General features: G+C 40.1%; 1 protein-coding gene across 1 annotated transcript in view; it reads left to right on the forward strand.

Annotated features, from left to right (window-relative positions):
- The window catches only part of COL5A2 (collagen type V alpha 2 chain), a 201578-nt gene extending 188409 nt beyond the window's left edge, over nt 1-13169 (forward strand). The window contains exons 50-55 of the mRNA XM_058188949.1: nt 1417-1524; nt 2695-2986; nt 4519-4706; nt 9459-9698; nt 10493-10659; nt 12944-13169. Coding sequence (XP_058044932.1) covers nt 1417-1524; nt 2695-2986; nt 4519-4706; nt 9459-9698; nt 10493-10639 — 975 coding nt within the window. The 3' untranslated portion in view covers nt 10640-10659; nt 12944-13169. The remainder of the gene's footprint in view (nt 1-1416; nt 1525-2694; nt 2987-4518; nt 4707-9458; nt 9699-10492; nt 10660-12943) is intronic.
- Nucleotides 13170-13542: the final 373 nt, after the last annotated feature.

The raw sequence follows: 13542 nt of genomic DNA on the forward strand, positions 1-13542 counted from the left end.
CTTGGAATCAAGCATTGAGATACAAATTTAAGATGGATTAAGACGTGCATGGATACATAGTGAAGACTGTAATCTTTTGATATCAGCAATTTTCCCTGAAAAGGGGGAGAGAAAAAGGTGAAAAAATGAATATGTGCACATGGGTGAATCTGTTTGTATGTTGCATACGTGAAGAAAACTTCAGTATGTTACCATTGAAGTTTATCAAAATAAATGATTAAATTGAGGAAAAGAAAAAACAGCAACCCCCTCCCAAATTTCTACTAGATTGTTATTGGAAATTCCAGAAAACAGATTCTGCCACATCAAAGTAACATTAAAATTGGAGATGGGTTTGGTGGCATCTAGCTTTCCTAGTTTCAAATCCTTCCCCCAAGTAAAGCTAAGCACAGCAATTTACTGTAGTGGCCGCAGCTGCTAAAAAGGGCAGTTTGAGCATATTCCAACACATCCATCTTGGTCTTTTACCCTAGGGGAAAGCCAACTTCATTGTAATGTTTGAATAGCCCATCAACAAGGGAAACTGCTCCCTTCAATGGCCTTTTGGGAGCCATTTTATGTCATGATTCACACTTTTTCTGGGAGCTTGCGGAATGCCCAGGGAAAACACCTGATAATTATAATAGGAAGACTTTGGGAAAATAATGGTCATAAACTGCAGCGCAATTAACAGTAACACTAAGAGAGTTGGAAGGGACCTTGGAGGTCATCTAGTAAATTCTTTTAAAATAACTCGAACAAGGGGAATAGGTCTCTAGGCCTGCTTATCAGGCATTTATTCAGTCTCCCCATTTAAAAAGACGCCGGAGACAATATGGCTGAAATGCTCTCCTAGGTTATTAACCTATGGATGGGAGTGAAAAAGAGAAGAATACTTTTGCTATGTAAGCAATTCAGCTGGTCAGTTAGTTCTGTTAGATCTTTAGACAATATCTAAAAGAAATGAAGTTAGCAGTCTCAGGTGCCAAAAAGACGTGTAAGAAAGCCTATTCTTATTCTTTTCATTCTTATTCAGTAACATTTGTTACCTCATTCATCTTTGCCGTTTCCCCACCAAATTAGTATTTTAGCATCGCTCAGTTATAGTATTTTTATCCCATGAGTATTTTTATCATATTCCCCAAAAATGTCAAGTGCAATTTATATACAAGTAACAAAAAAATATAATATTGAAGGGACATAGAGGGGAGAGAGAAGAAGAAAAACAATCAGGCTCAGCAATTAGTTATTAAGATAATATAATAAGTAGTAAATAATATGCAGTTGGATTTTTTTCATTCATTCATGCATTGTGAGCATTAGCAGTTATCTTGTAGAAAGCTGAGAAAAGCCAGAAGTATCTTTAGCTGAAAAGGAAGGAAATTATTTATGTGCCCATATTGACATGATAAACATGAACTTTTGTTTTTAATATAGGGTCCCCCAGGTCCTATTGGACCTTCAGGTAAAGAAGGAAATTCTGGACCACATGGACCGGTTGGACCTCCTGGTGTAAGAGGAACTTTAGGAGAAGCAGGACCAGAGGTGGGTTTCAGCAGGTTCTGACCAGTTCTGGAGAACTGGTAGCGGAAATTTTGAGTAGTTCGGAGAATTGGAAGTAAAAATTCTGACTGGCCCTGCCCCCCATCTATTCTCTGCCTCCCAAGTCCCAGCTGATGGGGAGGAAATGGGGATTTTGCAGTAACCTTCCCCTGGATTGGGGAGGGAAAGGAGATTTTATAGTATCCTTCTCCTGCCTTGCCCACCAAGCCATGCCCACCAAGCCACGCCCACAGAACTGGTAGTAAAAAAATTTGAAACCCACCACTGAGCAGGATTGAGGTAAATAATGGGGAACTGGTTCAGACAGAGAGAGGAACAGTTATGTCCGTTCAATGACTTGTAAACTTATATGAGTCAAATTACATGCCAATTTGGAAGAAGCCACATCTTCTTTATAAATGCAGAGCACCTGATCTAGTGAGGTAGGAATCTGACCATATGCTCCTCATTTTAGGAGCAACCCAGATCAGTCTTTTTGTCCTTGCCATTTGCACTGCCAATTTGGTTATTTAATGGATCACTTTTTAATGGTAATAGGGGTAATAGAAGTGATCCAGATCCAAATCTGTCAATAAAGGAGCAAAAAAACTCTCCTATCCTTCATCTCCTATCAAGATTAGCTCCTTAAACTTAAAAAAAAAAGAGTAAACTCTACTTCAAATTGTATTTGATGCCTAGTGACTTCATACATTTTATATCTTTTACATGACAGGAGTACAAAAACCTTTCACTATTGCCGCTATTGCCTCTACTCAAGAATAAAAAAATAAGGGGGAAAGGGTGATTCTGAAATACATAAAATTGTTAGTTCAATGAGTTCAGATCTATCAATATCAAAAACACAGTGTTGGAGAAGGGTGCTCCAAAATAATCATTCTTAATCTATATCCTGGTATTAATCAATTAGAACTATAATATTCTATTAATTGAAACAATATAATTATTATTTTGCTACTGCAATTATTGATGCAAATTGGGTAGCTAAAAGATTCCTTCAGTTAACCTTTTATTTATTTATTCAATTTGTATAGCCACCTATCTTAACCAGTGACTCTAGTTGTAGTGATTTGAATTACTAGGCAGTTATGGTAACTTTGTGTCCCAGATATTACAATCCTGGATGTGGTCTGTATTTCTGCTTTTTGTGTGTAGGGCCCTCCTGGTGATCCTGGTCCTCCAGGCCCACCAGGTCCCCCTGGCCATCTTACTGCTGCAATTGGTGACATTATGGGACATTATGATGATGGTCTAGCAGACCCACTACCAGAGTTCACTGAAGATGAAGCTGCTCCAGATGACAGCAATAAAACAGATCCCGGAGTCCATGCCACATTGAAGTCACTGAGTAGCCAGATTGAAACCATGCGCAGCCCTGATGGATCCAAGAAGCACCCAGCCCGTACTTGTGATGATTTAAGATCATGTCATCCATCCAAAAAGAGTGGTAGGTGTATATTTCTTTTTTTAAAAAAACTCTTCAAATATGTTTAAATAGAAGTGCAAGTTATACATATATCTGGAAGGAAAAGGTAACCAGGGCCTGAAAGGACCACATTATGAGTGATAGTTGAAACAATTGTTAGGTGGAGAAGAGAAGATTGAGGGTAACTTTTTATTTATTTAACTTGACAGCTCTCTTTAGTATCTGAAGAGGTGTCATGTAGAAGACAGAGTAGAACTGTCTAAGTTGTTCTGGGTGATAAGAAGCAATAAGTACAAGTAAGCGCAAATTACAAGAAGTAGATTTCAGTAGGACATTTATCAGGAACATATATCTAAGAGTAATAGTTCCTTATTGAGCTGTGGTGGCACAGTGGTTAGAATGGAGTACTGTAGGCTACTTCTGCTGCCTGCTGGCTGCCTGCAATTTGGCAGTTTGAATCTCACCAGGTTCAAGGTTGACTCAGCCTTCCATCCTTCTAAGGTGGGTAAAATGAGGACCCAGATTGTTGGAGACAATAGGCTGACGATGTAAACCATTTGAAGAGGGCTGTAAAAACACTGTGAAGTGGTATATAAGTCTAAGTGCTATTGCTATTGTTGAATAATGGAATAGTTTGCTTTAGGTGATGGACTCTTCATTGCTGGAATTGTTCAAACAGAGGCTGGATAACCGTCTGTTGGGAATGTGCAGTTGTAGATTCCAACATTGAATGGAGGATTGGATTAGATGATTAGATCCCTTCCATTCATAGATTGGTCTTACTAGCACATCCTCTTTGTCTTCACTTTTTATCTTTATTTACTCTTCAGCAGAGTAAAGGAACTAAAATTTAATCAGCCTGCTACAAGATAGCCAGAACATAAATATTGTAAAGGAGGCAGATATAAAAGATGAACTATATAAGAAATCTTGTTCAGACTGTCCAAATATACACTAATATTATTTGATACATAACGAATGCTTCCAAGGAAAAGAATTCTTGTAAGAGTTGTCAGCACTAATCAAGAAAAGTAGGCCAAAGATGATGGATTTGTCAGATAATTAAGCCAATCCTACTCTGCCCAAGTCTTAACTGTAAGGGAAATTATTTAATTATGAATAAAGAAAGATAATATTAAGGTTTATACAAACATATTTGACTGAAAAGGCAGTAATGTTATAAATGCAGTTTAAATTAGCCCAGGTTTGAAATATTGGACAAAAAAAATTAAGAATTTGAGTATTAATTTAGCTATTTTTGGACGCCAAATATCTGCATTCTATCAAGTCTTCTTCCAGTGCCTCCTCTTTTACCTTTTCGCTACATCATCACAGACCTTGATCCTTGAACAATTGCTATTGAACTCAAATACACTGCTTGACCATAGGCACGTTTATTTATTAATAGATGTGCACATGATTGCAGTATTAAACTTGAATAGGAAGGAAAGTACATTTAAGTTATGTTTTGTCCTTAATTGAAATTGGACTGCAACATAGAGAAGCAAAAACTGGTTTGTTATAATTTAAGATTTCCTATTTTGCTTTCATAGGAGAATACTGGGTTGACCCTAATCAGGGCTGTGTAGAAGATGCAATTAAAGCATTCTGCAATATGGAAACAGGAGAAACGTGTATAGCTGCAAAACCAGCTATTATTCCACGTAAAACATGGTGGACAAGTAGGTCATCTGATCTAAAACCAATATGGTATGGACTTGATATGAACAGAGGTTCACAGGTAACTAATCTGAATTGTCTTGGTATTTATTTCAGTTATTATTTTGGAATAAACATATGCAGCTTAGTCTAACCCCGGACTTCCTTTTGCAGCCTTTCACAAGATGCAGCCATATTTTTGCTACTTCTATCCCACCCATGTTACAGCAATTGCTTTCATATTTATTTTTTATTTATTTATTTTTCAGATTTATATACCGCCCTATCTCCCTAGGGACTCAGGGCGGTTCACAGGCAATTAAAAACAAACATATAAATACAATTTAAAATCAAACATAAAAAACTTATTCAATAGCCAGATTGATAAAAAACAATATAAATACTAAGAACCCCATTAAAACCAATAAATTTAAAAACTAACCCAGCCCCGCGCAAATAAATAGGTGTGTTTTGAGCTCGTGACGAAAGGTTCGGAGGTCCGGAAGTTGACGAAGTCCTGGAGGGAGTTCGTTCCAGAGGGTGGGAGCCCCCACAGAGAAGGCCCTTCCCTGGTGTCGCCAGACGGCACTGCCTAGCCGACGGCACCCTGAGGAGTCCTCTCTGTGAGAGCGGACGGTCGGTGAGAGGTACTCGGTAGCAGCAGGCGGTCCCGTAAGTAACCCGGCCCTATGCCATGGAGCGCTTTAAAGATTGTCACCAAAACCTTGAAGCGCACCCGGAAGGCCACAGGTAGCCAGTGCAGTCTGCGCAGGATAGGTGTCACACGGGAGCCACGAGGGGCTCCCTCTATCACCCGCGCAGCCGCATTCTGGACTAACTGGAGCCTCCGGATGCCCCTCAAGGGGAGCCCCATGTAGAGAGCATTGCAGTAATCCAGACGAGACGTCACGAGTGCGTGAGTGACTGTGCATAAGGCATCCCGGTCTAGAAAGGGGCGCAACTGGCGCACCAGGCGAACCTGGTGGAAAGCTCTCCTGGAGACGGCCGTCAAGTGATCTTCAAAAGACAGCCGTTCATCCAGGAGGACACCCAAGTTGCGCACCCTCTCCATCGGGGCCAATGACTCGCCCCCAACAGTCAGCCGTGGACTCAGCTGACTGTACCGGGATGCCGGCATCCACAGCCACTCTGTCTTGGAGGGATTGAGCTTGAGCCTGTTTCTCCCCATCCAGACCCGTACGGCTTCCAAACACCGGGACAGCACTTCGATAGCTTCGTTGGGGTGGCCCGGTGTGGAGAAGTACAGCTGGGTGTCATCAGCGTACAGCTGGTACCTCACACCGAAACCACTGATGATCTCACCCAGCGGCTTCATATAGATGTTGAACAGAAGGGGTGAGAGAATCGACCCCTGCGGCACCCCACACATGAGGCGCCTCGGAGCCGACCTCTGCCCTCCTGTCAACACCGTCTGCGACCGGTCGGAGAGATAGGAGGAGAACCACCGATAAACGGTGCCTCCCACTCCCAATCCCTCCAACCGGCGCAGCAGGATACCATGGTCGATGGTATCGAAAGCCGCTGAGAGGTCTAATAGGACCAGGGCAGAGGAACACCCCCTGTCCCTGGCCCTCCAGAGATCATCCACCAATGCGACCAAAGCCGTCTCAGTGCTGTAACCGGGCCAGAAACCGGACTGGAATGGGTCTAGATAGACAGTTTCATCCAGGTGAAGGGAAAACTGATATGCCACCATACTCTCTACAACCTTCGCCACAAAGCGAAGGTTGGAGACCGGACGATAATTACCTAAAACAGCCGGGTCCAGGGAGGGCTTCTTGAGGAGGGGCCTCACCACCGCCTCTTTCAAGGCGGCCGGAAAGACTCCCTCCAACAAAGAAGCACTCGTAATCGCCTGGAGCCAGCCTCGTGTCACCTCCCGAGTGGCCAGCACCAACCAGGAGGGGCACGGGTCCAGTAAACACGTGGTGGCATTCAACCTGCCCAACAACCTGTCCATGTCCTCGGGAGCCACAGGGTCAAACTCATCCCAGACAATATCACCAAGACCGCCCTCAGATGCCCCGTCTGAATCGCCGCAATTTTGGTCCAGACCGTCTCGAAGCTGAACGATTTTATCGTATAGATAACCGTTAAACTCCTCGGCACGTCCCTGCAACGGGTCTTCCCGCTCTCCCTGGTGAAGGAGGGAGCGGGTCACCCGAAACAGGGCGGCCGGGCGGTTATCTGCCGACGCAATGAGGGAGGAGGCGTAGCAACGCCTCGCATCCCTCAGTGCCACTAGGTAGGTTCTAGTATAGGACCTAACTAGTGTCCGATCAGCCTCTAAACGGCTAGACCTCCAAGAGCTCTCTAGGCGTCTTCTCCGGCGTTTCATCCCCCTCAGCTCCTCGGAGAACCAGGGAGCCGGTTGGGATCTGCGCCGGGTCAGAGGCCGCAGAGGCACGACACGGTCTAAGGCCCCAGCCGCAGCCCGTTCCCAGGCTGCGGCTAGTTCCTCCGCCGTGCCGTGGGCCAGACCCTCAGGAAATGGCCCAAGCTCCGTCCGGAACCTCTCCGGGTCCATCAGGCGCCTGGGACGGAACCACCGTAACGGTTCCGTCTCCCTGCGGTGTTGAGTAACGGTCAGAAAGTCCAGGCGAAGGAGAGAGTGATCTGACCATGACAAAGGTTCTGTGACTACATCTCTCAAATCCAGATCCTTCAACCACTGACCAGAGATAAAAATAAGGTCCAATGTGCCTCCCCCGATGTGAGTGGGGCCATCCACTACTTGAGTCAGGTCCAGGGCCGTCATGGAAGCCATGAACTCCCGAGCTACTGTCGATGACGAGCCGGTAGATGGCAAGTTAAAGTCCCCCATGACTAAAAGTCTGGGGGTCTCCACTGCCACCCCGGCAAGCATTTCCCATTAACATAATATGCATATGCATTTCCCATTAACATAATACTTGTTATCATGCAGTTTTCCTTTATATACATGTACTTTATGTACATGTGTCTATGCTGCCAGACATATTTTTGTTTTCAGCTTTCCCAAATATTCATTTTTCACTGCAGTTTCCCTAATTATATGTTTTTTTCATATGCCACTTCCCCAAATATATACATTTTAATGCAATGAGTGAGCCAATAATTATTTTGAGATAGATGCTAGCAGGTTCTCTAAATTACACCCTGTCTATGCTACAACAGATTGAATTTGAGTGGAATTTCAGTTGAAAAGATACCCATGATGGATTCTCCATACGCTTGTATTGAAGGGAATTAAATATTTCCTTTTAATTAATCTCAGTCATTAAATAAATATTTGGGGTACAGACAAAAAGTTACATATTTAAATTAAATGAATGTGTACAAAATTAAAGCATCAAAAACATACATATGAATATATAAAGACACAAATAGCTTTTAAATATATCTATATCTATAAAGCTGAAAGCATTAAAACACACATATTTGGAGGCATAATTAGCAACTTTAAAATAAAACAATACCTACTTGCATTTTCCTACCTTTTTCTTCACACAATTTTGTGGCTATTAAAAGAGATCTTTCTCATAAGCATAATGATCATAAATTGTCTGAACCCTGGTAAGAATATATTTCTTTTTAATTAAAAAAACCACAATAGAATAGAACAGAGGTTTAGTGAAAGAAAAATAGCAATTACAAAAAAAAAATCTAATTACTGCTGCACTTCAGACTGTGTTTGCCTGTTAGGCAGTTGTTATAGCCACCATGCTAGGAAGGATAGATTGCTGTAACAGAATCTACCATGGGCTTGATTTAGGAATAACAGAGAAAACGAAATAAAAGGGCAGTCAATCAAAATACAGAGATTGCCTTCTCAATGCCTGCAACCTGAAGACGTGAAGAGTTCAACTCCCAGAATTTCCCAGGTAGTATTCTGGCTGAAGAATTTTGGAAGGTGAAGTCCGCACATTTTCAAGTTCCCAGCATCGATGAACACTGATTTAGGGCAGGGATAAAATCCATTTACCTTTGCTACTGGTTTGCAAATGTGAGCATGCACACCTCCTCCATGAGCCTTCTGCGCATGTGCGGAGGGTCAAAAACGGGACGTGATGATATCTGGATGGATGGGTGGAGCCTCCCACCGCCAGCACTACCCTCATCTTAATGTATGAATTAATGAAAACAAATGAATACTATACACTGACTAGAACAGGGATCACCAACCTTTCGGACCACAGGGACCACTAATTTTAAATCCCGAGGACCACTAATATGATTTTTTAAAAAAGATAAATAGTATTTAGTGCAATATAAAAAATGCAAATAATTTTTCTGTGGACCACCAAAATTTTCTCACGGACCACCAGTATCCACGGACCATTGGTTGGTGACCACTGGACTAGAATATGTTTTCCTCAGATTTAGTGTTGGTTTATTTAATTTAACTAGTCATTTAAAAGATTTCAATCTTCTGGTTCCTAAAACACTGGACTAAAAAAGCAAGAAACTAAATTACTGAGATACTGCATTATATAGTGGAAGGGACCATTCTAGGCAGTTGAATCTGATCCCCTCCTTTGAGTTTATGGGAAGAATATGGGAAGAACTTTTCATAGCCCTATTATAAGCATAAAGATTTTACTTTCCTGGATAAGGTAATAAAGAAGGCAAAAAACATTTCCTTCCTTCTAAAACTCATATTGGGTTATTTGTTTCTGTAGTTGAACTTGTCCAAATCTACAACAAGCTATTAAAGGAAGGTGCAGGAACATCTGACAAAGTTGAAGTGCCAATCTATCTGAAGAAGATTATTAAAATTTTCAAAAAATTGTAAAAAAAAAATAATAATGTCTCCTTCTTTCTTAATTTGTAGTTCATTTATGGCGATAATCAATCACCCAACACAGTGATCACGCAAATGACTTTCCTGCGCTTACTCTCCAAAGAGGCCTCTCAGAATATCACCTACCATTGCAAAAACAGTATAGGTTACATGGATGACCAAGCTAAGAATCTGAAGAAGGCTGTGGTGCTGAAGGGAGCCAATGACCATGATATCCGAGCTGAAGGAAGTAACCGTTTTAGATACACTGTCATTTCTGACACTTGCTCTGTAAGTCTTTTTAGCAGTGAATTAATCTTGGGGCATAAACGGAATAGTGTGTGTGCGTGTGTGCGTGTGTGCGTGTGTGTGTATTCAATTGCTTCTCATGAGGAAAAAAATCATCACAGCTCTGAATTCCAAATTAATTTATAGCAGTAGAGAGAGCTGGGGATCACCAGAGCCCATTCCTCGTTATAAATTGCAGCTATATCCTTGAGCAGATAGAAAGGTCTTATTTATTTATTTATTTATTTATTATATTTGTATACCGCCCTTCTCCCGAAGGACTCAGGGCGGTTCACAGCCAATAAAAAACACAATACATAGAATACAAATTAAAAACTATATAAAAAACTGATTCAATAACGGCCTAAAAATTTAGATACAATTTAAAACCCCATTTAAAACCCCCAATTAAAACCCATAAATTTAAAAAACTAACCCAGTCCTGCGCAGATGAATAAATGCGTTTTAAGCTCGCGACGTAGGTAGGTACAGGCTACCAGGGCGCAAAGAGAGAGGAAACATCTCGATTTATTGTTGTGGTATCCAGAGAAAGGATTGTAGTACTATTCTAATGTACAGCATCAACCAATTGATACTTATCTACCTGTTAACCAAAGTGTAAGCAGGGTTACACCTACCAAATCACTATATATACAAAGAGTCTGAACTGGAGTGATGCTTATTAATGAGCTCTTTCATAATGCAATAATTAGTCTGCTCTGGTTTTCTTCTTGATATTTAAGGAGTCCAACTGATAACCTTGTTTTTTCTTTTTCTCTTTTGATTTGTTCTTCCAGAAACACAATGGGAATGTGGGCAGCACAATCTTTGAATACAAAACACAGAACGTGGCACGATTACCTATCATTGATATTGCCCCAGTAGATGTTGGAGGTGCAGACCAAGAATTTGGAGTAGAGATTGGACCAGTTTGTTTTGTGTAAAAAAGTAAAGAAGCAAATAAGTAAATACTTAAATAAATAAATAAACGGGCTTATCTTTTCAAAAGCATTGGGGATGACAGCAGCAGCAACAGAACGCAAGAACTTAGACTGAGTGAAGTTAATCCTGAGACTCTTGAAATTATGGCTGATATTACAATCAGCATTGTATATAACAGTTCTTTCTAACTCCCTGGCCTTCTTTAGTGTATTTATTTTACTTAAAATCTTCAGTCTCACTGTCTAAGTCAACATTTTAATGAAGTAAATCCTATTTTAAAACGACAAGTGACCACACCTGTATCTAAAATAATTCAAAACTAATCTTTGTTGCCTAATTAGAAAAGGTAATCATGATTTCTGGAGGTTCTGCTCAACTTTAAAAAAGTGTAATTCATATAATAGAAGTATGCTGAACAGCAATAGGAAATAAATAAAAGATTCAGATGTTCACCATATCAAAATTACCAGTCCATCAATGCAGCGACATAGGGCACCTCCACAGTCAGTCATGGCCCTGTGTTCAAAATGTTGTGGCATCTGTATGAACCCTCACTATTCTGTTTGTCAACTGAACCACTCTATTTCCAGCTCAGCAGTTGTGAATTTCAAATCATAGTTGAAACAATTTCCCTTCTGATATACCAATGTTTTGAAGAGTGGCTTCCCTTTGGTGGCATCACCCCAGCTCTGAACTCATCCAATCTTTTCCAATAGAGGTTTAGCCATTGTGACATCTTAACAAAATGTTTTTATCTTACTTTAATATACAACAGAGGGACAATGCACAAATCTTTCCCAAGAAATCATTATGACATGGAGAAATTCAGACAACATGGAATTCAGAAATATTGGGGCATTGTTTTAATATCATATTTTGCTGCCTGATCAGATAGACAGTACAGAGACTGGCTCCGGAGTAGCTCATGGTTTCAAGACCAGGAGTGGTGAGAAGGATCCATGGGTCAGCTTCAAATAGATTATTGGGAATTTGGACATGAAAATGGTGGCAAAAATCCATAGATTGCAACAACAACAAAGTGAACTTAATACTGTCTTTTTCGAAGCAACTCCCACAGAGTTCAGTGGTTTTTGTTCCTGGATAAGTAGGTATAGGTTTGCCAGGCAGTAGATACTAGAAGATGACTACATTCTTGAGGAAGATATTATTGATATAATTGAAGCCACTCCCTAAAAACGTGTTCTTCAATCAGTCATAGCAGAGAATGAAAGTGAATCAGTCTTCCTCAACATGATGCACTCTAGGTGTGTTGGATGTTAAATCCTTTAAATCAGTAATCAGCATTGGTGATCATGGAAATTAAACACCTGGACAATAGGTTGGGAAAAAATTGAAGAAGACAATATTTATGTTTTTAATGCTTTAGTTATAAGGTTCCCAGAGCTCAGAGTATGTTATCTCAGTCAATAAATTTACAATCTCCCAAAATTCTTTTCCAAAATAAGTTTCGGAGTCTACACTTAAATATTTTGTTTGTGGAGAGGATTAGTTGTTGACTTAATGAGCAGCAAACCTCTAGTGAATAATTATTTTTTGAAAGTAATAAACTGTAGATTATTACATTTTGCATGTGGTCAAAGATGAAATTTCTAAATGACTTCAGGTAACATCAGAATTCCCCTAATGTAGCCTTTCTCTATCTGAGCATTTTCTAAGTAAGTTTGGTTCCACTCTGAGAATTCCCAAACCAGCAGGGTCATTATTAAGAATGTTGGTAGTTGGAGTGGATACAACACGGAGATTATGAAAGGCTGCTACAACTTCTTCAAGTGTATTGTCCAGTTATGTGTGTTTGTCATTTATTCCCATGTATTAATCCCAAATCAGGTATTAACATAAATATTAGAGTTTTACTGTGGCTGAAAGAAATGTTTCACTCAATAACTGATCATGCATCATCAGAAATCGTGACATTGCATGTCTTGATTTATTAGGACAAACCAATGGTCCCTCATTTCTTAGCATGAGCTACCTCATCTCTAGAAGCTGGGATGCATTTAATAATCTAGTGTTAATTCTAGATACAACAAGGTGCTATGCTTCTGTTATAATTCCAAGAATGGAGATACACAGGGCAATATAATAATGAAGTAATAATAATTATTAAAATGTTTTCTTTATGAAAAAGGGAATGGTGCTAAAATGGTTTCTGTACAAACCTGGAAAAATAAATTTATTGTCATCAACCTTTTCTTTTTTTAATAGAATCTAAATACTATATTTTTGGTGTCTGGGAAAAATCCTTATACATTGCGTTTTTCCTCTTATGGTTTTATGATCTACAGAACGGGGTGTTCATCACCATATTTTTCTTTTCCATGGAGCATGTGGCTACAAGACTAGTTCATCAGTTGGCTTCTTTGTTGAAGACCTCTGTTCTCCTGTTTCTTGATTGTTTGTTTGTTTTTCTAAATAAACACATGCACACAAACACACAAAAGAAAAGCCATACGCATAGCTTTATTCATGTATCTTTGCAAAGCATTTAATTAAATACAAGTTTCATGTTGAGTAATGGCTTCCTTTGTGTAGAGTGCTTCTGACAATTTAATCTATTTCTAGGGAAAGGTAACAGGATTCTCTTGCTGTGTGTGTGTGTGGACTGTGCATGGTAGAGTGTGTGTTTGCTATGTCCTCTGTAAATTCAAAATGTAGAACCCAAAGCACTTAATAAATTAAATATTAAAGGGAATTTTGAGTGACAAGTGTTTGTGGTAGTGCTTAAAAGAGTCAAGATGAGTTATCCAAAATGATTTCTATCAAACACAGACCTGGAAGCTTAGGATTTGGCAAGTCTGGCTTTGGAACTCTGAAATTTAAGATTTATCAATGTTGTTGAATAAAATATTGTGATAAGACCAGCGTCTCAGTTTAACACACACCA

This window comes from Ahaetulla prasina, chromosome 1 (assembly GCF_028640845.1).
Source record: "Ahaetulla prasina isolate Xishuangbanna chromosome 1, ASM2864084v1, whole genome shotgun sequence".
In the NCBI taxonomy this organism is placed as follows: domain Eukaryota; kingdom Metazoa; phylum Chordata; class Lepidosauria; order Squamata; family Colubridae; genus Ahaetulla; species Ahaetulla prasina.